Below are 27,642 nucleotides of genomic sequence, written 5' to 3' on the forward strand. Positions count from 1 at the left end.
GTGTTGAATGGTAGTCTCTGTGCACTTTTCCTAGGCAACACAGCAAGACTGTGTATTGCCTTTAAAATAATACAATAAAAAGAAATGCTTGGCAGAGATTCTCCCACATGAATAGTCCTCATTTCTTGATGAAACAAAGTAGTCCCTGGAGATGTACAACACCTTTCTATGTTATTCTGGACTTGGAGAAAAGCATTTTTTCTTACCCTTCATTTTCAAATCAAACCTCCTTCCTTTTCATTATAGTATGACTTTCCACATGTTCCAACAATCCTTCCATTTGAGAATGGATCAAAACTGAACTAGAAGCAACTTTCGTAGCTAAAACTAATACAATAGCAATTTTTTTAGATCCTCAGATACAATTTCTGTGTACGTAATTCAAGCAATTCATTTGTGTAAAGGAAGCTGTTAGGGGTACAAATGTCAATCATCTTTTTATCAGAAGTTATAAGAGTTAATTCAGCCTGTATTTCATTATTGTACTTGTAATGCATTTATAAATGGAACGTTATGAGAATCTCCAAATTTATCCTCTGCTTCCATTGCAATTATCATAGTTACACAAGTAAAGACATTGGTCAACATCAGAGTTTCATTTCTCAACATGCACAACTGCAACATGCAATTATTTTTGTATTTTGGATTTCTTTACTTCATAAAACAAGTGAAAGAACTGAGGACTAACTTTCACAAAAAATATTTGTCATTTAAATGGGGGGGCGGGAAGGAGGAGTAAGGGTTTCTTCTTCAAGTTTCAGATAGCAGGACAAGCTTTAAAATACAGCCAACTTCTATTTCAGCTTGAATTGACTTTCCTCCTCTGTGAGTCATGAATCATCACAGCAATGCAAAGTGTAAGAGCAGTGGAGGCATGGGCTTTGGGGTCTTGTCACACTGCAAGTCCTTCTTAATTCAACATAGTTACAAAATAACTACAACTATTCTTAAGTGAAACTTCCCTCCTACACGTTCTCTTGCCTTCTCCTGCATACTACATTGAATGGTTTATTGCTTGCATTGAATCAAGAAAATTGAGAGGGTGGAGGACTCTTTTCAGCAACTTTGAAATAAAAATGTTTAGCTGCACAACTAGATTAATATCATTAAAATGCATGACATTCTGCTGAAGGACAAATTCAAGCTGTGGCTGCCAGAAACATTACTGGCATTTTACTTGCCTGGGCATCCTGGGTGTTGCTGACCTTCCCTGTTCTGACAAGGCAGAAGTTGTATGCAAAGAGCACCAGCAAAGCCAGGGGCACCATGTACAGTTCAATGCTCCATACAGTGACCATGAATACCTGGGAGAAATAAAGCAACAGAAAAGAACACATACAGGTGTTTAAAGAGAATGTGATGCAAGAAAACGTTCCAGCCATTATCCTGACGTACACACATCCTTGAATCTCTGCTACCCTCATTCATTTCTTGTTTTGGCAAAAAAAGAAGCCTGCTTGAAAAGCATACTCATTCTATTCTGTTTGAATCCATTAGGCTGCTATTTGTTTGTTTCCCCTTCCCTTTTTTTGGTGAAGTACAAATCCATGAACATAAGGTTGGTCCAAAGGCATTGTTCACTCCTTTCTGGGACTTGCTCAAGCCTGAAAGCTTTGTCATTAATGCTAGAGCATAATAGGCCCACTTAAACCTGTCCCACTTCTTCAAACCCTAATTGCCAGCAAGTCTTTCACTGACTAGAGAAGAGTTTCTTCCTCTTGTGCAACAGGAGCCATCCACCTTTTCAGTCAATCCAGGAGGTATGCTTAGCAAATGGAACTTCACCATTAATCCACTCACTCTTCTTGGCACAGCAACGCAAAGACCTTTGAGAAGGCTCTTGGCTGCATGTGATGCTTTATTTTGAGAAGGAATCCGTAATTCCATTCTCCATTTCCATATACCTGCCATTTTTCAGTAAAGCATATTCTGATTTCACTGGTTGCTTGGGGCCTCTTTATCCAGAAAAGGCATGAGTTTGTGCCTTTGGAGCAACATCTGATAAAACCCACTGACAGCAAAAGTAGAAGCCAACTTTTGAGGTTCGGTTCTGCAAACTGGATCAGTGGAATGTGTAACCATTGCGATGGGGATTTAAAAAGCATTTAACCATTTTTCAAAAACATGATACCAAGCCAAACTGCAATCTTGTCTTACAAATACCAATTATACGTAAAAAGACTCCAAACTTTGTGGTTGGAAATGTAAGTTAACAAACTAAATCCAGAATTGTCATAAAATGCATGTTGTGATCCCATTTCCTCTTCTAAAGATACACCGCATTTTCAGAAGAACTGACTGGCGCTGATAGAAACTTTAAGCTAAATCTTAAACAGTCTCCTTCAGAGAGTAGGCACAAAAACATTTATCAGGTTTTTCTTCCCCCACGAGTCTCAGAAGTGATCAGAAACAAGAAGTCACATTTTTGGAAAAATACAGGCAGGTGAAAGCGAGTCAGATCCTCCAGTTAACACATCTCAAACTATCATGAGAGGGCAACTGAACTTCAGATGATCAGAAAACTGAATCTCTAGCTCCACTAACCCTCAGCCTGAGACTCTGTATATGAAGGCAAGGCTGGCATTTGCAGAACAGGCTATTTATGGCAACATATATAGCATTATGGACCCTGGACTCTACCCACTCCACATCAAAACACTCCTTCCCACCGCATTCCATGGGGAGAATTCACACCCCTACAAAACAGCAGCTTCTGTAACTTTTAAACAAAAAGTCTTGCCTGATATCTGACAATTGTTCAGTTAGCATCTACCAGGGGCCGGCCACAAACCAAGAGGCAATGACTGTATACGCAGCCCTGCCCAAACAAAGGTCACATTTTCTAAAGCCAACCTGATTTTATCTTAACTGTTACTATGCATGGACTTAGATTGTCATCCTGTTATTGGCATCTATAGGTCAGTAAAACAATATTTGAGATATACACATTTATAAAGTGGGTTGACATCCATGAAATATAAGCCCTATACTACTGATTTGCAGCATGAGAACACAGAAAAGGATTAGATTGTAATATTTTTTATCATGCTCTTCAACACATTTACAAATTAGACAATTATACTAACAGTCACATTTCATATGTAAGCAAGGTAACAGAAAAACACGAATGCTGGCCAAGAAGATATGATACTTGAACTCTCTTACAGGAGTCTCCAAAAAGTGTGATATCTCAAGATTAAAAAACAATTATTAAGTTATTCCAGTTCCCCCGAATGTTTTGTAAGATCCAGTAAAGGTGATACCAGCTCTTGACCCACCTCAAATAGAATTCTGAAGTATAAGTATCTGTTACTGCACATATCTTTCTACATATACCTTGCATTTAAACAGACAGCTAAAATAGATGCACACACATATACGTCTGATCCTTACGAAAGCACTTCTATGGAAATTCATATTGGTAGATAATTATTTAAAAAATTTGCTTTGGCATGTTGGAGGAGGTTGCATATACATCATCTCCTCAGGGTCTACATGAACTTACTCTTGTCTCAGCACAGCAAAGATTCCACCAGCAGTCAGCTACGCTGACTCCTACAGGAGTCAATGAAGCCCTTGAAGAACCTTTCTTCATTCATTCAACTGCAGGACTTTCACCAATTCTAGTGCATCTGTCACCATCCTATATGATCATCACTTTGCTCTGTTGCAAGTATAATACAACCTTGCAATCACAGGTCATTTAGGCAAGATGGAAAACCAAGACCTTGGTGATTTTAGATCCAACAGTGTATTTTGTGTATTATTAAGTTTCAGGCCCTAAATAAAACTTAAAATTTAATTACAAAATCTCAGCACAGGCTCAATTGATAGCAGAAGCATACTGTTGCTTCCTTTCTAACGCTGAGTGGTTATCAGCTGCTGAGTTGTAATTCAGACGGCAACACTTAGATTGAGCTCCTTCACCTACTTAAGAAGAGTTGCTTTGCTGTTACCGTTGTAATAGAGGCAACTTTCATTACTGTTACATAACACAGATACAAGACAAATTGAATTAGCTATTCAAAAATTACTTAGCCTCGGAGGTATGGGAAATGATTGCTGTGAACATACAGTACATAATAAAAGTTGAGAGGGTGTTTATACAGTAAATAGATATATTTCTGCATCCTAACAGCCTTTTCAGTAGTTCTATAGCATCAGCCAGTAAAGCAGTTCCTATATAAGAACTGCCCCCTATTTTATGATGTTGGCCCATGACACCATAGGTGGACGTTGGTATGGCAGTAGAGGTTGAACCTTCCCATCAATATCCTGTTACATTTTGTTGCCATGCAGTCTGACACAATGGCATCCGACGTGGAAGTGCACATAAAGCAAAGGCGTGTCATTGAATTTCTTCATGCAGAAACAAGTTCCACACATGGACATCCATTGATTCTTGCTAAACTTTAATGGAGACCAAACAGTGGATGTGAGCACAATGAGGTAGTGGGTGATGCTGACAGTGATATGAAAGACAGCCATATTCTGGATAGCCATGCACAGCTGTAACATCACAAATATGGGGTATTGGCTTCAATGCATTGGAAATGATAGTGGCAATGGTGAATATTGCAAAGCTTGTGCCAGGTGAGTCCCAAAATGCTCACACAAAACAGAAAGATCACTACATGCAAGTTTGTATTTCCTCCTCAGTGGTACTGGGGAAAAAGAGCTCCCGCCACATCCCTCTTAAATTATTTTCTACCAAAGCCTTTTGTCAAAACTCAAGTATGGTTCAGCTGACATACACAATGGTTATTGCAAGGATTGGTATTTTCCCAACTTCTTTTAGGCCTTAGTCTATCTTCTTGCTAACACATAGGTTGGTAGGGGAAATCATTAACAGGTTCAGATCACCTGTTCACAGAAGTCAAGGACAACATTTAAGAGCCCCTGATCCAAATGATCTATCTGGTTTTAACAATCCATACTTTATTTCTTCTTGTTTCATATCATCGTTAGACCAAATTCTGTCAAATGTAATCCATGACATCACTGACACCTTTTGTGCTGGGCTTCATACTGTGCAGGAGAAAAGTTAAAACGACAGCAGCTGATTTCTAAAATAAACATCAACAAGCAAAAAACTAGCTCTCTGTGTTACATCTTCTAATGCAATTTGAGAACATAAAAGCCTATTATCGAACTGAACAATTTAATTCACGACATTATAAAACAATTATCAAAATAGAAGCAGAAAAGAAATAGACATATATGGAGGGGGAAAAAAGAAGAGCTCTTGACACTAATATTTAGACTAGAGTTCTACCTAGAAGAGAACAGCAACATCACAGCCTTGGAGAAAAGACCACTCGATTTTAGCTGATTAATGTGTTGCTATTTCAAAGGGCCTAATAACTACAAGTTAAAGCTCTGGAGGTTTGGAAGCTGTTTCATCTGAAAATCATTGAAGAGGGGTCCAACTGTTCCTGTCAAGAAGCATGGAGTTTGAACAACCACGAGAGTGGCCCTTTTGACAGCAGTACAAAAGATGAGAGAAGGCAATCTCAACTGAAAGTAAAAACAAACCTTTAGAAACACATTTCAAATCTGGTTTTTCTGCCCCTCTGGTTCCAATTTAGGATCTGACTATTAAGAACAGATTTTAGACGGGTGTCTACTAAAGTATGCCCATAAAACATTTGTCACCAGCAAACCCACAGTCAAGGGATAGAATAGTTTTAAGAGGTTTAGAAACCCAGCATTAAATGGGATTTTCTGTGCATTTTTTCTACATTCTAATTACATCTTTTTTTTTTTTTAGTTTAAAAAGAAAAAAAAAAAAAAGGATTTTCTTGGCCTAGTAAGTCTTTCTAGAGAAGTAGCAAATGTTACGTTGTTTAACGGAATAATTCCTGAAAAACAGCAATGATGGGAAAAGGAGAGGGATGCATTCCATCAGATGGAAAAAATAAAGTGAAAGGAGATTAAATGCATGCAAGAAGCCTATGGTAAGAGGTTATTTTCTCAGGCAGCGTAGGTTCCAATGCTAATGAAATGCCTCATCAGTGCAACTGTGAAAAATATTATTTGAAACTTCAGGTTTCAAAACCACACACAATTTGACTGAACTCTGAATGACTAACAGCTTTGACAAAAGTTTCCTCTCCATTTATAAATGTGGCCTATGCAATTCAGGAAAAGTCAAGAGAAACAAATGAGCTAATGGTACTGCAAGTTATCTGTTCTCAACCAAATCAAAACACTGATTTTGATTAGAGACATAAAGACACATTTTCCTTCATTCGCAGTGAAGAGAAATTAGATATTTCTAACTTATCTCAGAGTCTTCACAAATGGACTCTGAACATTCTAGCATTTTTTTTTTTTTATTTTTTTTTTTTAAGCTTTCAGCCCCTCTGCCCCAAAACACAGGATATCAGCCAATAACATAAGACACCGGCTCCCCAAAAGGGCATTCAAATCCCTCCAAGGCAATAAGCTTGTCAACAACAAATTACTTCTGACAGATATTTATTCCTGCTCTTAGAAAGAGTAAAAGAGCTGAAGGGAGCGTGGACATACCTACTTACTGCAGGAAATCTATGTGCGTACATACCTGCATTTACTGAGGCATCGGCATCTCCTTGAGATACCAGGCATCATAGGTGCACTGACAGAGTGCTGAGCCTGTGCAATGGAAATCAAAGCACAGCACGCAGGGCCATGTGAATGCAGTAACCATTTCTGTGATCATGGAATGGCGTGTGCATTTGATGGGGGAGAACACTGAAAAAGAACTTTCTAGCAATTAAGAAAACACATCTAAAACAGCTCCACATGGAGGCACAGTAAACAGGGGCTGACACGTAGAAAATATTTTCCAGTAAAGTACTCCTCCCATAGATTTTGGTTTTGGAAGACTCCTCCGAAGTTGCACTTCACCATTCTTCCTATTACCCCCATTTCATGGAAACTACCTTCCCATACCACGCTCAGCTGAAAGCACCTACTGACCTGAGCAGAGCTCAAGCTGGTGATGAGCACTTACTCTCTCATTGTGATGCAGTAACAAAGAACATGGCAGGGAGAGAAATTATACTTAAGTAAAGCAACACTGTCAGAAGAAACCTATTTACTTTAGATTCAATTTGCTTTTTGTGTCCCTAGCAAAAGAACACAGAGCATCTCAACAGCAGTATGGTACATGTGTTGTACTGAGTGGGGATGACCAAAATAAAAAATGATGTGAAGGAATAGAGATCATTAAATATTTATGCCACGTTACAAATTGTCCCTCCCTGCATTGCTCCACACATCTCATGCGTACAGTTTGCATAAAACTTGCTAGTTTTATGGCTATATCACAGAGTTTAGCCCTTCTCCATAGGTGTACTGTTGCAAGGACAAATTGTATTAGACTGCAAAAAAAAAAAAAAAAAAAAAAAAAAAAAAAGGGAAAGGATCCACCTAAACACCCCCAAACCACATCAGAACACCAGACTGCACATATTAGATGCATGTCACAGCACAGAGCTGAAGATTACAAATAAAGGGTTTGCTTAAACAGCACCGTTTGCTACCATGCTACTCGCTTTTTCCAGAAGATGCCTTAGGTAACAGAAACAACATGGCTGTGTTTGCTCACACCAGCAGCCTGTTTAGGCTGAGAGCTGCTGAGCCACGTCCTGCTGCCACAGCCACATGTTCTGCCCCTGCTTGTTTCAGGTGCAGCCCCCTAAGAAAGTGACTGTCAGTGGGGTTAGCAGGAGATGCCTGATTTCCATTCAGTGATTTATATTACATGTGACAATGCAAGAAGGAAAACGAGTGACAGAATAAAGCCTTCAAAATGAGACACAAAGACTGGAACTGTACTCACAAGAATCAATATTTTAAGATCAGTTTGAATACCCAAAAAAACCCCAAATCAATATTCCCTACTTTCAACAATATAAGATGTGAAACAACCAACAAAACAACCAAAAAACTCCCTTAAGAACATTCAAGAAATCTCATTCTACTCAAGTCAATGTACAACGGGGCCTTTTTCTTTTTTTTTTTTTTTTTTTATCACTGCCTAGTTTAGATTCTTCAGGAGGGTCGCATTTTCTTTGCTGCTGCTAGGAAGTAGAAACTCATTTGTGTTTTAAATGAAAACTGTGACTCATGCGCAATCACAGGATTCCAAGAAATGGAGCTTACAGAACAGCATGCTATTCTGCAAAAGTCGCATTGAACTCAGAAGAGTTGACAGTATTATGGTCTGTTCTCCACCATCATCTTGGGACACTGCTATTGCAGCTCAACCCGGGAAGGCTGTGACAGTACATTTCAGAATACCTGACTGCAAACACTTACAAAATGTCCCTGCTTGGATGATGATTTATGTCACTAACAAATCCAGTGGATTTATTCTTCGTTCCTAACAATGTCTGGAATCAAAATGAGAACTAAACATGGAACAACCACGCTCCACCCAACATCACCTAAAAGCAAAGGAAAGAAAGAAAAAAAGTGGTTTCTTTTCTTTTCTTTTTTTTTTTTTTTTTTTTTTTTTTTTTTTTTACATTAATCAGATTAGCCTGCCTAGGAAATGAAAAACAAAATCCTTAGAGATCTTTCTTTAACAAGGGGTCAGGGAAGAACCACTTGGTTTGAGTTTATTTCAAACTGTGGTGGTGACTCCACCGCTTCCAAAGGCAGCCTGTGCCAGAGCCCAACACACTTTCTGAGAATAAATTCCTCCCAGTATCTAATCTGAACCTCTCCTGGCACAACTTAGAGCCATTACCCCACGTATATAGTCATAGAATCAGTAAGGCAAAATCATTTATGTGTTTCATTGCAGATATCTGAAGATTATCTATCAAATGTCATCATGGACAACTATTCTCAACATGAAAAGCAGTGTCTGAAGGAGGCGCGTTGTTTTTTTCCTTTAAGACACATACATTAAAACCCCAAAGCATACCAGTCCCCCACAAGTTCCATGGGATGCCTCCAAACAATTCGCTTGTGGCTGGGCTTCCTCTTTATCCCTAACCCAAAAAAGGGGTAATTAGAATATAAACAAGCACAACACTGCTTGTTTTGGGGTTCTATATACATGTATGTGCTATAGTTTTACAGCAAAAGACTTCAAATCTTCTCAGGCTGCAGATACTGAAGAAATAGCTGTTTGCTAGCATGCTGACTGCTCTAATTTTTCCCTCATGTTTTATCTAACATATTTTACATTTCCCGAGCCAAGTAAAATACAGCTAGAGACCCTCAAGCAACAAAGCTTAAAAATTGACGGGGGAAAAAAAAGTAACAGGGAAAAAATATTACAACAGTTTTCTATCTTTTAGGGTAGTCCACTGGGAGTCAGGAGAACAAATCTGCATGTTGTTTCTTAAGGGATAACTATGACAGACAAAGGGAATGGAGGAAGATTTTAAAACAAAGGGGAGGGGAGGCATGCCAAACAAAAATGTGCTGTTTTATATTGTAGCTAAATTAAACGGTCATTTTTATCTCTGATGATTTGGTTTGTTTATCAGTAGGACTACAGTTTAAGAATTAGTCTCATTCAGAAAGTTATGATCTATTTTCAGGGAAGGCAGGCATTATGAGAGTTAAAAGCCTGATCCTATAGTAAATAATTCTTCCAGCAAACGTCAGAAAAAATATCTGTGCTGTTTTAAAGGAAGAAAAAATGTAGGCTAATTTTATTTTATTCTGGATAGGGTGAACACCTTAAAAGGGTCATGAAAAAAATGATCATTAGCTAAGCTGATAAATGTCCACTTACCTTGGAGACGTATTTGTTAACATGGTGAGAAATACTAGCTGTAGGGGTCAGATGGTGACGTAACTGTACAGTAAGTGTAACAGGATTCAGTGGAAGCTTCTGTAACTTTGGACTATCAACACTGGGTTACGATTGGTAGCAAACGGCATACTTAAGCAATATGTTTAAAAGACTTCTTTATGTTGACAGTGAATATTGCAACTAAACGGGGAAAGAAAAAAAGGACTCTCTAATAAAGCAAACATACTTAATCAGACTTAATTCAGAATACAGCAGCAGGAGGATCACACATAGCGTTACTTCCTTGGCAGCTGCCAGCTACGGCATGGAAAAAAACCAAGGTGCACTAAACCCACATAGAGAGGTGCTTGCACTCAGAAATCAGAGAATCATTAGGGTTGGAAAAGACCACTAAGATCATCCAGTTCAACCACCAACACATCACCATCGTGCCCACTAACCACATCCTTCGGTGCCACAAATGTTTCAGAACTGCCTAGCACCCTCTTCTCCATGCTCCCAGCCCCACTGCTGCTTCCAGACTGAAACAGAATAGAAGGACCAAAGCACTGCTTTTGCTTTCTTAGCTGTGGGCTTTGGTTTGTTTTGTTACAGGGAGAGATGTTACTTAAGTAGGAGAGCAAAAACTGTAGCTGAAACCCAGCCCTCCCCACATCTCACACACACACTGGGTGCTCAGAACAGAGAGAACCATCAAAACACACATACAATTTTTGCAGGTTCACAATCTTCAGAGAGACAAAACTGCCGCATTACAGGACAAACACGTGGAGATGGCTGGGATACCCCCTGGAATTACGTCCTAAATATGTCACGATTGTAAATCAGCAACAACAGCAGAGATGCAAAAAAATAAAAAAAATCCTAAGCACTGACAATGTGATGGTCCAATAGATATTTATCCCTAACAGACCAAGAGAATCTTGCTTTCCAAAACACACAACAATTTAGGGGGAAAAAAAAAAGTCGCAAGACTCTTGCAACTTCAGGCAGCTGTTCAGGTAAAACTAAAGCCAGAAGACTGTTTATTTTAATAAAGCTATTACACGTGCAGCTCCAAATTAGGAATGGCAGGAGACTAGGGGATGCCGAAACCATCACCACCTGTTTGCCCTGAAAATCAATTAAAGTCACACTATCGCAGCAATCCCTTCTTAGCTAATAAAAGTTATACAGCTTCAATGTGCGACTTGAGGTGCTTTGTGGGAATGTGCCTGAAATCCAAAGCCTTGGTCTCGTGTTACTTTGATAGTAAACACAGCTATGAAGTAACCGCTGTAAAACTTGCCTTTCTGGGGTTAGAGAAGGTGTTAGGGGAAAAAAGATCCTGAACTGCTGTTTTGATGCAGTGGATTGAACTAATATTCAGTAAATTCTAACAATCCAGCCAAGAACATTATATAGAGTTTTAAATAGGAGAAGACTGAAGTCTTTATAACACATGCCTGTTCAACATATTCTGTGCTGCAGAACAGATCCAACTTTACAAGTTGAAAGCAAGGGCAGTTGAGACATCCCAAGTGTTTTAGTAATTAAACGAATATGCATAATGAACCATATGCCCAAAGGGCCTGTTCTTCATGTGGGCCAGATTTTTGTTTGAATTTTTAATTTTTATATACAGATGAAACATTTCATGTAATATAGCAACAGTGCAAAGGAACATGCTATGCAGGAAAGGAAGGAGGAACTACCCATGTGAGAACGACCAGAATACACTTGATGAATTCTGCTCCTCAATTTCCGATTCAGAGCCAAGAGGGTTTTTTCTTCCAAAAAAAAAAAAAAAAAAAAAAAAAAAAAAGGAAAAAAAATGCTTTTCTCCTTTGAACAGCTGTATTAGTCATCTGCTCGGAATCTAGAAAGGATGCTTTAAACTTATGTATTTACATAGGTCATATTTAGATATTTTTATGCGTGAAATGGATTGTATGTACCAACAAGACTAGCAAAACCACCGACACTATAGGATTCAAAAGCTTCCAATACACAGGAAAAAAAAGCCTACAGGATGGCCCTGTTTGACAGGACCTGAGGTGTGAACCGCACCATAACAGCACATCTGTCTATCAAGCAGACCTGGAACATTTTTTTGCAAAATGGGTGCAATTCCCCTCTTGTTACAGTAATGTTATTCTACTGTGAACATTATGATATCACGGCCTTCTTGCAGAAATATTACATGTTCCAGGTTTTCCTGGTGTTGAACCATCTCTCTCCTTTCCTAGTCACATTACCCTTTCTCATCCCTTACTCTTAAAGTGCAGGAGAAGCATCCATGGCAAACAGAATCCATTACAGTAGGTCAGTGCTTTAAACAAACAACAAAACCATTCGGTGCTTCCAGCTGATTTTCAAATATCTAGACAGCAGAAAGATATCCTCTTTCAAGTGATTTTCATCCATTGGACAAATGTCTATTTTGTTTTGTAAAACCCTGTGCTGAGGCCACGAACTTGTCTCTGCCAACGCACCAGTTACGCAGCAGGAAAGCTTTTCCGCAGGAGCCTTCCTTAGGGAATTTTTGCATTCAAGAATTTTTGTATTTTGTATTTTTGGGCTTGCAAACCAAGGGAAACCAAAATCCTTGTCACATTTGTTGAGCGAGAGGAAAAGTTTGGGATAAGCAGCAATGGCTAACTCAGACTGTGGCACTGCACAGCTCTATAACACACAGCGTAACAGCAGCTATTCCCTGCACTGGCTTGGCTCCATAGAGATCCAGTTGGGAAGCATCAGCCGCGCTATAAGAAATGCAAACAATCACCTGAATCGCTTTGGAATGAGCGACTGGCTTTTCATCAGACTCAATGAGTTCAAGTTTTCGTGGAACTTCAGGAGTTCCCCTTGGCCACGTTTAAACCGAACGGCCCGTGAGATCAACCCTGCTCCCACTACCAAAAGTATTTAAAACCGGAATTAAAAAAACAAAGTTCTAAATAGAGGCATCCGTTGCTCTCAACCCTAACTCCGGGTTTTTACTTCTGACACCGCCTGGCTGACGTGATCCAGTGATCTCGGCGGAAAGACAGATAAACTTCAACGGCTGTCGGAAGACAAAAATTGACATGGAGCGTCACCTTTTCCGACTGTTCAAATCCTTTAAGGAAGTGTTGGAGCAATTAGAAAGGGAGTCTAATCTTTGCAGAGTGCATTAACACTCTCCGACCTCTCAGACAATAGATCAGACCTTAGACACATAATGCTTCCCTAAGGCTTTTTAAGCAGAGCATTTGATCTCATAGTCACTCCCTATGTGTTGCTATAGGGTATCAGTGCATAAGACAGTATTCACTGGGCACTGAAGGACCACTATCTGTACTGGTATTCTAATTTTAAAATAGCAGGAAAGCCATTGCAGTGCATGCACTCACAGCTACTGCTTCCCACGAAAAGAAAAAAAGGAAAAAAAAAATAAAGCAATCCAGAGTAGCCCTGCAAAATGTCTTCATTTTTAATAATCTCGTATTTCCTTTCTGTCACCACTGTTTACTTCCCAGCTTTGCAATATAAATCTATCTTAAAAGGCGTACATTAGTTCTTCATTTGTAGAAATAGTTATCTGATAATAATTTCAAAATACTCCATTTCTTTAGCCCCTGTGGAGGGACTTGAGGGAAAGGGAATTAGGAAGACAGCTCTAGTTTATTAAGGAAATTGAAATACATCATTGCAAATAATTTTCCCAAATGTGTGCAATAAAGTATCTGGGGATGTTTTCTTAACTGCTACAACAAGTCACCATCTAATTCCTGACGGGCATTGCTCCTGATGGGCAAAAAAAAAAAAAAAAAAACAACATAATTGAGGCAGTGATATTAGCATTTCTCATTTAATATTCTAAACATTTTAAGAAAATTTGCTCAGTGCATTTTTCTAATGGAATCAGAGCTCCTTGCCATCACTTTCTGACAGAGGCCACGTCTGAACACTCCTCACGAGGACGATGCAAAACGGGATTTTACGAAGAACTGAATTGCCACCCACTGCTAAATAAGGGGTCAGAGGTCTTTCTTCTCCCCATGCTGTGGATTTGATGTACAACGCTAGCTAAGAACACTTTATATTTATTTACGAATAGTTTGCATTAGCTGCAGGACTTTGTTTCACTTTTCTAGAACTACAGAAAGTGCCTTTTGTGAAGTCCTTGCATTACAAATGCTTCTTGCTGCTGTTTAAACGTGTATCTCAAATTTGCCGAGCCAAGTGCATCAAAAATGACAAAAAGGTCACGTATAGCTAGTATATTTAAAAAGAAACAAGTCTTCAAAGTCAAAGTGTAATGCGGTTATTTCTAATCTGAACAAACAATAGGCTACATCTAATGAAAGTTGACAATTGGCTCTGATACAAAGCTGTGCAGCTCCTCTGTTCCATTAAAAGATGAAAGCTGAAGGAAAGTACAGAAGACAGCGACTTCTCTCAAAAAGCAAGCAGAAAGTTCTGCATCTCAACTAGCAGAGCAGATAAAGGCTGTTTTGTTGTTGTTTTTGTGGACACTTCTGCTCACATATGGCACTCATCTCTCATTAAGCATGCTGCTGCTCCGCGGGTAAAGTTAATGCTAAAATAAAATAGCATATTAGACTGGTACAAAACACCGTATGCCCTACATATTTATTAAAATCACAGCACAGCATTTGAAACAAAAAAAAAAAAGCACCTGCCACCAAGCTAAGCTTTACTACAATGTGGATGTCACCATTAAGACTTATACACTAAATTCTAATGAAGCAGGGAGAAAGGAAATCAAAACTCGGGGATGCTACCGGTGCCAGTCTAATTCTTTACTGCTGCAGTAGTCAAACTAATTAATAATCAATAGGACTAACTTTTAAAAATAGATTTCTGGGATTCTACAGTTAAAAAAAAAAAACAACAAATAATATTCTGACATAGGATACTTTTATTATGATTTTTATCCTTCAACAACCTTATGTTCCACACCCTAGAAACATCCCAGTTGCTTAAGACCATCCTCAGTCAGAGCAGTTCTTAGTTGCTAGTGAAAAGAAGTAAAACTAAAGAGAATAGGCTGAAAAAAATGTCTTTCCTCAATAGCGTCTGCACTAATCCTCTTTTATTCTCAGATCCTGTAAAGGATCCAACTCTTTCTCATTTAAAAAAAGTAGTAGAGTGCTTTCAGAGAAACCCCTCAAGGTGCATCTGTCTCCATCATAAAACCAAAACATTGCGTTACCTTCAAACATGAAATTTCTTCCAGTTGTCAACATTTCTGCAACTAGTGTTAGATTAGCACCGAGAGAACGAGCGAATTGAATTAAAAATAAAATAGTTCAAGCAAGAAGAAGGAAAACCTGACAGAAAAATCTGACAAAAGCAGGAGCGTCAGAGCCGGCTCATTCATGAGAGGCCATCGCCACCTACAGGATTTTCCTCCTCTTCGGAAATGCTGTTGCTCATATTGGAGCAGGACTTACTTTCTAACCCATGTTAAATAACAGAAGTTTGCAGAAATCAATAGAGTTGGGGTGACTTCCCATCACATATGGGAATCCCCTACATACTTCTCTACTATTCTCTTGTTACAGATGAGTAAAACGTGACTATTTCCAGGGAATGAGCTGTTTTAAGATTATATAATTAAGTTTTATGTGCTATAAATAAAGGATTTGCCTTTTTTTAGAGAAAAAATAAAAACCACGAAGTATTGACAAGGTTACTCCATCAACAACAAGGGAAGTAATAGTCAACATCTACAACCTTCCTGTAAAACTGAGTTCTTTAAAGTACTGAGAGATGCCGGGTCAAAGTAATGTGAATGAGACCAAACCAAGCAGACCCTCACTGAAGGAAAATAATGCACCTGAATTCTGGTGGGGGGAAAGCACACTAAGAAAGTAGGATAATTCTTACCTTTAATGAAAATTTCACTTCCTAAAAGACATCATGGACTTTTTTTCCCCTCTCAACTTCTCCACTATCTTACATCAAGAACAGCAGACGCTTGGCCTGAGCTGATACCTTTTCCCATACAGTTTGTATTGTGCACAGCCCTATGCAACTAAGGGAATTCTATGCATAAGCTTCTGAAACTCGGCTATTTCCAGTAGCAGTGAGCAAATAGTTTCTCTCCCACACTCCTGCTCATCACGAGTCTTTCTCAGACACGACCCTCTCTGAACTTCAAGTACAAACTTTTAACATTGTTTCAATAATTTCTAATCTGCTAATAAATTGAACTTCCAGAAAAAAGCAAAGGCAGATTGGGAAAACAAGCGGCTGGTTCCTGATATGGCAAATCAACAATTTACAACAAAATAAACTGGCAAAAAGGAAGAAAAATTTCTGCTTTTTTTTTTTTTTTTTTTTTCCCCCAATCTATTCTTTGATTGATAGGAAATGCACATCACTGCTTTCTCACGAAATCAGAAGATGCTGGACACTTTATGTGAAGTTCCTCTAAGGAATTTGAAACAAGAAAAAGAACTGCAGAAAAGCCAACTTCCAGGCAATGTGCAGTTCAGTCTTTCCCAGATGTTTTGCACCAAGTTCCCAATGTTGGGATGGAGATTTGTATTCTGAGTTAATTTCAACTTTGAAAGTGAAGGAACTCACGCCATCTTTCTGGACAGCAAATTTCATCTTTATAAAACAATTAAAACCCAAGGACAAAAAAAAAAAAAAAAGCAATTTAATGCTAATCTGTGTCTAGATTAATAAATGGAAGCACACAGCAGATCTGTTAACGCGTGGTTGGAAACAGGAGCTCAGCAATGTTGGACAAACAAATAAAGCCAACAACAGGCTGGATTTTACCCTGCTGGAAAAAAAAGCAAAACAAATGCAATATATACGAAATAAATAGAAAACGTACAAAGCATTATAAGAGCAACAATCATCTCTAACAAAACTTCAGGACTTCAAAAAACACAAGACGTTATATATTAAAAAAGAAAGAGCTTCATAAATCAAACAGCTAAAGTACAATACAATATAGCAAACTCCAGCCAGACCACAGAGAGGGCTCTTTCTTCATAAACATCAGATCAGGCAGCTAAAATTATTACCAAAGCTCTCTTGTAACTGTCACCTGTGGTGGGTATAATTACAGGCTACTGCTGCAAGCACGCCCACGTCATATGGCAATAAAAGGACCTATAGCTTGCCAAGACCAGGCAGACAATGGAGAACACGCACCACCTGACGAGAGCCCAAAAAGATCAGCCAGGGAGACTAATAAAAATGACAGCTTAGAAACAAACGACAAAGCTTCAGCCACAAAAAAAAAAGGCAATATCAAATTAGCTGGGAATGCAAGCACTGAGCAGAGTTCTCCAACAGGTCACAACTCGAGCAGAAAGCCGGTCAGAACTGTTTTCAGATGCATTTAGCTCAGGTTTTAGCTATAGAGAGCCCCTTTTCTCCTTCGTACTTTTTTTAATTAAACAAAATGTTGGCACATTTGGGGTTGGCTTTGTGGGCTGTCATTAGACAGCCAAACAGATGAAAACGACCTATTTCTAACTCTGCTCCGGAGGCAGATAGATAACATATGTTAATATGGACACCTTCTAAGGATACATCTACACATTGTAACAAAGCTGAAATCCTTCCACATTGCCTTTTAATCCCTTGCTGGATGCCTGCATGCACATTCCTACTGACCAGCTGTAGAGAAGCTTGGCTTATGGCAGAATTGGGCTTTTAACTTAACAGTCTGACCATAAAGTTTAAAGCGCACAAGCGACGTATTAAAAGGCTTTGTCATCGAGTAACAACATAATGCTATTACAGGAAGAGGGGGAGGCAGAGATACAGGGGTCTGAGTGAGGACTGAGTGAGAATGCAATGCATACAAGTATGCTGTACGCAGCACAAGAAAGTGCAGCTATTGAAGCTCCCCAACCCCCAAAAAGCAAGGGACTCGCCATAGAGAGCAAGTGACTTGGTAAGCAGTCCCAGAAGAGATGACTAGTATTCCTCAGATTCCTTTTTTGTTGCTGTTTTTTTTTTGTTTGTTTTGGTAAAAAGAAACTCCCTGAACTGCTGAGCTTGAGACTCAGACCACCTCGCCTCTGCAAAGTTAAATTAAGGATCTTCGTATCAGTCTCTGCTATGCCCCATCCCATTCCGACTCCAAAGCTTCAAACTTTGTTTTTTAAATCTTGTTTATAGTGCTGTCAAGCCTCTAAGTAGTTATTTCCCTATTAACTTTGTCCTTGTTTGTTCTTGCATTTTTGAAAGAGCTGGAAATAACATGTGTTTACTTTGCTGTGTGGCTCTCAGCATCACCAATACTGCTGTTGCTATTCCAGGAATTTTAACTGCTGCAGCAAAGCCTGGGATCTCAGGCTTCAACCGTATCCTCCTAAAGCACAGAAGGATAATACTGGAAATGTAAAAACTGCTGGGAGAAATGCAAAACCACCTCCTTTAATTGCACAGAGAAGCCCGTTTCTCATCCGAGCTGTTACTTGCATGTGTCAGGTAACGTGCTTCTAACAGCCTCGTGTGCACAAACACTGGATTTTCACAGGCACTGCCATGAGCAGCGTGGAGGAAGCAGGATGTAAACATTTCCTCTGTCATTAGAAAAATGCTTTTACAGGGATATATAATAGCCCGAAATAAAAATTCATCTCTGATCCAGCCCTTTCACGGGAATTCAAGACAATAATTTGAGAGGTGTACCTTTGCCAGGGATTCGCAGAGGGAAAGAGCAGAGGAAATACTAGGGGCTCTGAAAAATTAGTTGCTAGGTCAAATTCTTGAAACGTTGCCTCTGACTGCTCCTCCAGCACTATCTCTAGTCTTCAATATGAAAAAGGAATTCTATCACAGCAATGTTTCTCAGCCTCCCTATTTAAAAAAGGGACTGCGTCCACTCCTCTGCCGACTGATTCTTCAAAACAGCAAAACACAAGCTGTAAGTGGGCTGAGAAAAGCCCTCAGCAAAAACTCTACAGTAAAGCCCAAGTGAGGCCATCTCTTTTGCATTAATACTTTTATTTTTTTAAAGCAGCTTCTTTTCCAAGTTCCCTATTCAGTGTTTGAAGAATACTCATTCTTCTCTCTTTAGGATTACATCTATTCATTTTATTTTGCTTTTTAATGTGGAGACATTTTAATCTACCATTACTTTAATGCTGTTCCCAAATAGTTTAGGAACAATGATTTATATTTCATCTTCAGCTACAAGAATTAAAGAAAGAGAGAACAAAAAGACTATACCATTCTCATTGGTTACACATGTAGTAGTGGGACGGTTTGGCTTGTCCTTTGTATCAGAGAACTGCCTGCTCAAAATCAGTGGGCTGCTCAAGTAGCATATAAAAATTTGGGGAAGGTAATGTAAGAGTTATATGTTCCTTCAACTCCCTGCAGGTTAATTGTCACCACCTATTGGTAATTCATGCATGAATTCTTGGTGAAACTTATATTCTATCTTTCGCTTGGTTGGCCAAGGTCTGAGAGATGCTTGGCAACACTCAGACTCTATCCTCAGTTGTTTGAATGTCATTGGTCTCATTTCTCCGTAGATTTCTCATGTTGCAAAGCAACACATGACTTAAACTGGATGTTCTACCAGTATTCTGTTGTCATGTCCAGTGCGGCATTATATTTAGTACAAACAGGATTAGAACATTTTGCTTGGAAAAGCCTCAGCATAACATTCAGAAGACGCTTGCCCGTATGCAGAATAAAAGATCCACCTCAAGCTAATTTCAGAATACTTAAATTTTGAGTTAATAAACATCGCTCCTGAGGGAAAAGTATATTCCCCTCCTACTGATGCACAGTTAGTGATTTTAGAAGCCACTGTCAACAAGCTCTCAGCCTTTCGTCTTTAGGTCATGAGTATAAATATAGCCCAACTCAAAGGGGGATTAAAAATTATTCATGTCTACTAAGATGGCTGGTGTCTCCTCTACAAGATGTGTTTAACTGGGCTCAGATCCAGCTCCCATATCACAAACTTAAGTGGCTGCACATTAAAGGGCATGCTAAGCACTGCCCCAACGTACGTGAGTTGCTGAGCTCATGGGTTGAACTTTCCATGTTATCCAAGGGTAGGACCAACACAATCTGGTAAAGTGCAGTCCCAGCCAGCGTCCCCCATGGCTCTCAAAGCCCCAGAAGGCTAATGCCAGAAAGTTGGGCATCCTCCAGCTCCTTCTGATTTACAAAAAGGTTTGAAGCTCTGAACTGGAGAGGGTGCCAACATCCCACCTCTCCAGAAAAGAGTACAAAAGCTTAAGTGTGGGTTTGCTATTGCATCTATAGCTCCCAGCAGCTTTGCTGGACATCTCAAATCCCCAATGCTTCTCTACCCCTGAATCAGCTGGCTTTTGGGAAACCCAAACACTCCAAAATGGTTCCATGCCTGTCATTTTCCCAGCTGTGCACCATTAAATAACTACAGACAGTTTGACCAGAAACTCCACATTTTAACCACAATTACGCTGCATCATCATATATTCCTTCCCTGTGATGGTAGTATCCCATCATAAAATAATTACCCTGTAATGTCACCGCAAAATAAAATAAATACTGCCCATGCATGCTGTTCACTGGTTTGGCTGCTAGCTAGGGCAGAGCTTGAAATACAGCTCCCACCTGTACTACCCTGGCAACAGCCCTGATTAGCAGAGGCCTGAACCTGATGCAGGGGGACACATCACCAGTAAAAATGAAGTATTCTGGCAGGGGTTCGTGTGCAGGGACCCTGAAGCACACTGCCAGCAAGTGCTGCCAGTCACACCTGAGGTGCCACAGCGGCTGCTTCCCCATCGTTTGCCTGAACATGTCGATGTCTCGCAACTATCACACAAACTTCACCTATATATATACATATATATATATAAAATTCCAGTCAATATATCCTTTCAATTTGCTCCGGATTATAGTTGGCTGGGTTTTTTTTGTTTTGTTTTTTGTTGGTTTTGGTTTTTTTTTGTTTTTTTTTTTTTAGCAATTCCTGTAATTTCATTAAATGACATAATTACCATTAATTCAGAGGAAAACTGTCAATAAAAGGTGCAATTATGTTGTATAAAATCACAAGCACAACGTTCAACGATGCATAATTCCTCACGAAAATCATTCTTGTGACTAAAATTAAGTCTTAAAATATTTTTAAAATACATATTGTGCAGTAGAAATGATTAAGTTCTGATTATGGACTTCTACAACCAACTTGGTAAGAAGAGGGAGAAGAGCAAGCAGAGAGATCATGCAACTAGAAGGTAGAAGCAGGAATTCAGCTTGGAAGCACATTGGAAAGGTAACACAAGTTTTCATATCAACAAGTGGGAAAAACAACTTATTATCACACGGATATATGAGTTGACATGTAAGCAGACATTCCCTCAGGCACATTTCACCTTGCAGCTCCTGTTTTTTGGGCACCATTAACACAGTGCAGAAGTGATGCCTCAATGAAGAAAGGTGATAAAAAGAAGGAGCGAGGTGGACAAAGCTAACACCACAATATTTGCTTGGGAAACCAGGAACAAATTGTTCAGGGTATGATATGGGGAGTGCTAGGTACACAAACAGAACCATAAAGGCATACACTACAGTATGTTTTGGAACACCTTCAAAAGAAAGCCCCTTTTGAGGAGTATGTTCCATGGAGTACATGATGAAGAACACACAAAGACTTAAGATCTCTCCAGTAGAAGAACACTGTTAACATTACGGCAACACTTTCTGCAAGTGCCAATTTAGCCAGTATATCAACATATTAGCTTGGGATGACACATAAATAGGTGAACATGACGACAGCATTTTTCTCAACCACTTGGGTCCTGCCTGCCATTTCCTCTCTCTTTTTCTTTTGTGTGCCCCAACGTAGCAGCAAACATCCTTGTTGTACTTGGAAGCTGTCAGTACTAACAGGCAAGGAGGTGCACTGTAATGAAGACTAAAACAGCAAGGTGCAAGATATATGCGAGCTCCTATGGCAATGCTTTTGATTAATTCTCACAAATATTTTCTCCCAGCTGAGTGAGGAGCTTTGTGCACCTTCCCCACCTCTGGTTTCTAGTGCCAGATACAAGCAGGATGTTACTAAGAACAGCATGGTTCAGGGCAAGCTGATTCTAAGAAAGTATTCAGAAGTTGCTTGGTGGAGGACAGTGATTTTAAAAATGACATATTTTAACATACTTTTTTTTTTAACTGTTAAAGACTGGATTACAGGTACATGTCAGGGCAGCGGGGTATAGCACAGATCTTGCTGTGTATATATTTTCCCAACTATGAATGCACATACTGGAAACAGCAAAAGATAGGGTATTAACACTTCATTATAAATGCCTAAATGGAATCACTGCCATGTGGAAAAGATCAAATACACTTAACTTTTGGTTTGTAGGAGAAATCTGCTTGTATTATCCTTAGTAGTGCATTTTATTCCCTTCCCACTACCCACTTCCTGTAGGAAACCAGGAGCATTATGTTACCCAGTAAAGATGTTAACATCTGTAACTTGTAACGTACCACTTCTTTTGTTCATCTTCCTTTTCACCTTGAATGAATTCCTTTTTCTGTGGACCCACTTTCCCAGATTCTTATTTTTATACCTTTCTACCACTTACAAACTTTTCCTAAGTCCAGAAAAACAAACTTCACAGCCTTAATTCACAAGTAATTTATTTCCTGACGGAGAAAATCTCCTAAGCACATGGCTAGGTTCCTGTTTAACAGTGATGGAACAGTGTTGGCACTGGGATTTTACCTATGTCCCTACTACCTTTGCAGCCTGTGTGTACAACCATACAATTCCTTGCACAATCATGTAGATTTCTTTCGCAACATGGAGAGAAGTTCCAGAGCTACCAAATATTGCAAACAAACACGCATGCATAGCAGCTCCAACTCTTTCAAGCCACCATCTTAAAGCCCAAAGGGCAAGGCTAGGTTGATTTAAGTTTTCTTTCTCTGAGCACTTCCAATGTATCTGTGCACAACCTACAGTATATCAGTTAGCATCTCTGTCTTCAAAGAAGACAACATTTTAACATATTAGTAAGCAGCTCTTGAGCCACTAATGCTAGATATGATTTGAATAAGCAGAAAAAAAACACACAGAAAAGATCCTCTTGTCCTATCTTAAAGTGCATGTCATGTCTATAACTTGCAGGGTCTTTGCTCTGATTTTCTTTCCATCACTTTACTTATCTGTAAGAAATACACTGTGAAGTGTCTTCCTCTAAAGAGCCTTTAGGTGATTTAAAATGCACAGAGAGTATAAAAGGAGAAATCTTGAAGACGTGGCTGTCCTTTTACTTAATCAACACTCAAAAGCTTTCTTTTTGCATGCTGGACCACCACAGAATGATTTTGCAACCTTTAATGGCACGCCAAACATTTCAAGCACGAAGAAAATGTCACACCACAGAATCAAAACCATGCAAAACCTTTCTGTGCTTGCATGGATTATGAGAAAACTGCAAATGGGGTGCTTACTACCAAGAAGAAAATGGAGAGAGTGGGAATGGCAGGTAGAGAATTTGGCTTTTTGTTTGCAGAGAGAACTCATTGACCAGCCTTTCTCTGTCCTTTCATATATATAAATATTTAATTTATAAAAAAAAAAAAAAAGGAAAGAAATGTATTGTGATGATTAAGGGGATAAATTTGCAACTGGCAAAGCTGTTCATGTGCCAGGGGGACATGCAGCATGCTGTGTGGTAGCAGCAGGCAGAGCAGACATTGGTAACCTGCAGCTAACTGCCTCCTCATGCATCATGACAACCAAGGACATCTCACTGCAGATGGTGCCTACTCTCTCGGCCACCATCTCTCTTCTCTCCTACCATCCAATTTCCATGCTCTGGAAGGGCCAAAACAGCAGTATAGAACAGCCATACGGTCACAGCCCTTACAGTCTATCACCGACCACACATGGGTGGCCCAGGTCAACAAGAGCCTCTGCACATAGCGAAAAAAGGCTGCTTCTGAAGGTTCAATTTCCACGTCCAGCAGACCTAACACTGACCTGGCTGCCTTTGAAAACTGCACACCCTGCAGCCGTGTAGCTACAAAATACCAATAACTGCAAATGATAAATGGCTTTGGACTGGTGGAGAGGATGGCACGTTAACACTCAAGATCTTATATCACTTAGCCACATCCAATAAAAGAAGAAATCCACTTACCACAAATGCTGTCATACTCTTTACTGTGGACTCCCAGAGAAAACAGCTCCGAAGGAATTGTATTGTATTCCATATTGCCATGGTGATTTTTTTCACACGATCAACATTCCTCGATAAGATCTGATAAATATTGAGTGGGAGGAGGGGAGGAGAAGAGTTTAATCAAACACTCTAATATCCTACCATTGCTTCAGAAACAGGGATAATTTAAGATACAAATGCATGCCAGGGCACATATTACAAATAAAATTTCTATTTCAAAGGCACTCTCCTGCTCCTGTCTGCTTTCTGATTACACTCATGCTTCCCAGATTTTCCTTATTCATCAGAAAATTAAGAAAAAAGAAAAAACAAAAACAACATCTTGCCAAAACTAAATAGAACAGTAACAGAAACCTACCTACATTCCCTTGCAATTTCCATAATACAGTAATGCCTCATTACTAAGGACTAGACATAATTTAATCCAAACACAGAACCTCTTCTCTGTTTTTTAGATTCATCCATAGAAATAAATATGATAGTTTTAGCTTTATTTTTAAAAGGATAACAGTCATCGTTCTAAAATCCGTAGAGTTTTTAACTAATGTAAATCTGGTTTCTTCCTTCTGAAATAAAAGAACAGGGCTTGTGCTTTGCTTCAGGTGCTTTTAACCGTGCATTACCCACAACTATCATTTTCCCTATTCTGAGGCACAAAGCTGAACTACTGATGCAAATTAGATCAGAAAGCCTTTAAACACAACGAAATGCACAGAATTTACATGTGTTCAGTGTTTTACACGTAAATGGGTGTTGTTCATGGCCAAAGTAACTCAAATCTTTCCCAAGTAAGCATCAGAGCTGAGCCCAGAGATAACCTTTACCTTCTTAGAAAATTTGCGGTTCTCCTCAGTGAAGCGCTTTTCGCGGGGCTTGAATGTTCTAATAGTTGCTTTGATCTAAAATAAATAAGGAAGTCATGTACTTTTCAATTCATTATTCTTTATAGCACTAGGATTTTTCTCTCTTTTAAGGGATTTCTAGGAGAAGACTAAAAGAAATCAAGAGGGCACCTTACGGAGGAAATAAAATAAGTATTCATCATCCTGTACGTTCAATACGTATAGGTGGAAGAACCTGGACTGCTTCTGCCCTGTTCCCTGGAGTTTTGCTAACCACTCTCACTGTACCACAGGGCTGGCAAAGGCAGAGCTGCGGCACAGCCCACAAAGACCTTAACAAATGGGATTCCATTCGGCAAAGCTGGAGGGCATAAACAATTGAGACTGACTCAGCCACCTAAAAACTAAGTGCACCACATACATGCCTCATTAATTTTCCTGTCAACACCCTGGGAAGAGAACATTGTGGGTCAGCTTTTTTGGGAGGAAGTAGGTGTTAAAAGTAATGCATAATAATCTAAACATTAAGCCCTTTTCTGGCTGCTGCAAACGAAGCCCTGGTGTATGGCAATTGACACCTCCTTCCTAAAGCTCCTGTGGTCACTGTAAGTCCTGAAGTGCCCCTGCATTGTTCCATCCACCCAGATGGGCTGTCGCGTTAGGATGTGCCAATGTCTCTTCACCCACAGTATGAAACATTGCAACCAGATGCAGTGAGGTCAGGACTTTTCCCGCTCGGTTCCTGCTTTCAAAGGATCGATTACCTCCCTCCCAGGTGCACATATTTCCACATCTCTTACACAAATGATAAGCAAAGAGAAAATATTTTAACTTACGGGATTAAATAGGACATCCAGCTCTAAGTAAATGACTCCTTTTGAAGCACGTTCCAAGTCTTTATTCTTCAGCATGTAACAACTTTGTTTGCCATTTCTGATCTATAGATTGGGAAGAGAAAAAGCATCAATATTTTCCCAGCTGTAATTTACAATGTAATTTTAAAAGACACTACCAAAAAAAAAAAAAAAAAAAAAAAACCACCTCACAAGCACAAAAATCCTCCCCAAACCATGATAATATACTCAGAGCCTGAAATACAAAATGACCATTGGATTAGAGACCTATAAAATTGCAGATTAAATCTCTTATGGTCCAACTTTAATTTACAAACCTTGTACTTTATAGTAGAGCAGCGCATGCAATAACCAGTTTGAAAATTCTGCCCTGGAAGCCAGTGAGTTGATGGGAAGTAATCAGCCTCCGTTATTACAGGTTGAAAATGGAATTTTTCTTCCAAAGTTCAGAAAAAGAGCCACGACAACAACTTACCCACCTACTGCACACCCCAGTACACGAACTCACTTCAAATGCTTCGCTTACTGCAAGGTTGTCAAATTATTACCCAGGAAACGAACACAATCCAAAGAAATTAATCAGCTTAAGTGGAATGAATGTTAATGTAACAAATGTTCAAAATTAACTAATTCACGTAAGAGACTTCTCCCCCCACCTCTGAATTTCAATACCATTTCCATGCTCTAATCTGCCGGTTGGCCCTATCACATTAAACGCCTATAAAAAGAAAAACAACCTCCCTCCCTCACCATTTTGTAAACTATTTGGCTCAAATCAAAAGCATTCTCTCTTCTAAAAGTGATGGCAGAAATGTATTTATTATACACAGTAGGATATGTATTGATTAAACATTTGGCTTTTTAGGAAGCAGACCAGTTAATTCTAAACAGCAGTAACATAAAAAACTGCAGCTTACCAAAAAGCTACATTCAGGGACTGTAATGATCAAAGATTAAAGATAACGGAGGAAATTTGGGGGCATGAAATTGCAACCATATTTAAAACGGCTATTGCTGCTCTGGCATTTAGAAGAGGCACTCGTATAAACCATGGCAGAAATGAGTAAGGAGGAAAAAAAAGGCATAATAGGAACCAAGCGATTTCACGTTACAAGGGAAAGGTCACTTTCCTTCCCAATGCTGCTCCACCCTTTCTGTACCAAACAGCTCGTCGAAGGGTAGACGGCTTTCCTGGCTGACAGTTAAAAAGGAAGAAGGCTCTCATAAAGCCCAAGTTCGCATCCTCATCAGGGTCCAAACAGGAATTCCAGCTTTTACTATGCTTTCATCCAAAGCTGAGCTTAACAGGATGCTGGGAGCCATGCAATCAATTGCAGAGTCTCTTTAATAACAACAGGCACCGATCACGAACCTGCCTTCAATGTAAGGACAAACACAAAGGGTTGGAGTTAAAGACAAAGGAAGTGGCCAACCCCGTTTGTAGGATCACTCATATCAGATGGTCCTCAGACCAACTGCCATATAAAGCACTGTTTACCCCTCAGAAAGGATTCTGCTACTTCAACAGTTCCCTCATCACCACCTCCTAGCAAAGGCAGAAACAGTTTTAAAAGATACAGGATGAAAACAAAACCACTCCAAGTTATTCAGAAACTAAAGATGCTTCATTTTCCAAACTGAAAATTGCATTTCGTCTGAGAAGAGATAAAAGGCCAAATGGACTTGGCTTGAGATTATTATTGCTTTGATCTAATGCAACGGCACCAGAAGAAAGCATAGAAGAAGCAGCTTTGTTCCTAGCTGCGTGTCTGCAGAGACAGAGATATCCAGTGCATATCAACACTGCGTAACTATTGATTCTTCTTACTTATGAATTTGGGGGCTGAATTTTCATGTATTTCAGTTACAAAAAGTTCTCACAACTTTTTATTCTTAGGATGAAATGCTTCCATAACTCAGCAGTAAGGACACATGGAAATCTGTCTGGATATATTTCTTACCAACATATTTTAAGAGCACAGCCAGTAAGGAAAGACACTGCACGCACTGCT

General features: G+C 39.4%; 1 protein-coding gene across 1 annotated transcript in view; it reads right to left on the reverse strand.

The window, feature by feature from the left end:
* The window catches only part of MCTP2 (multiple C2 and transmembrane domain containing 2), a gene marked incomplete at both ends in the record, with an annotated part of 96,093 nt that overhangs the window by 18,494 nt on the left and 49,957 nt on the right, over nt 1-27,642 (reverse strand). Inside the window, 4 exons of the mRNA XM_079541163.1 lie at nt 1,182-1,304; nt 23,893-24,012; nt 24,759-24,833; nt 25,613-25,714. Coding sequence (XP_079397289.1) covers nt 1,182-1,304; nt 23,893-24,012; nt 24,759-24,833; nt 25,613-25,714 — 420 coding nt within the window. The remainder of the gene's footprint in view (nt 1-1,181; nt 1,305-23,892; nt 24,013-24,758; nt 24,834-25,612; nt 25,715-27,642) is intronic.

Source organism: Tetrao urogallus (assembly GCF_951394365.1).
Source record: "Tetrao urogallus genome assembly, chromosome: 11".
Classification (NCBI taxonomy): domain Eukaryota; kingdom Metazoa; phylum Chordata; class Aves; order Galliformes; family Phasianidae; genus Tetrao; species Tetrao urogallus.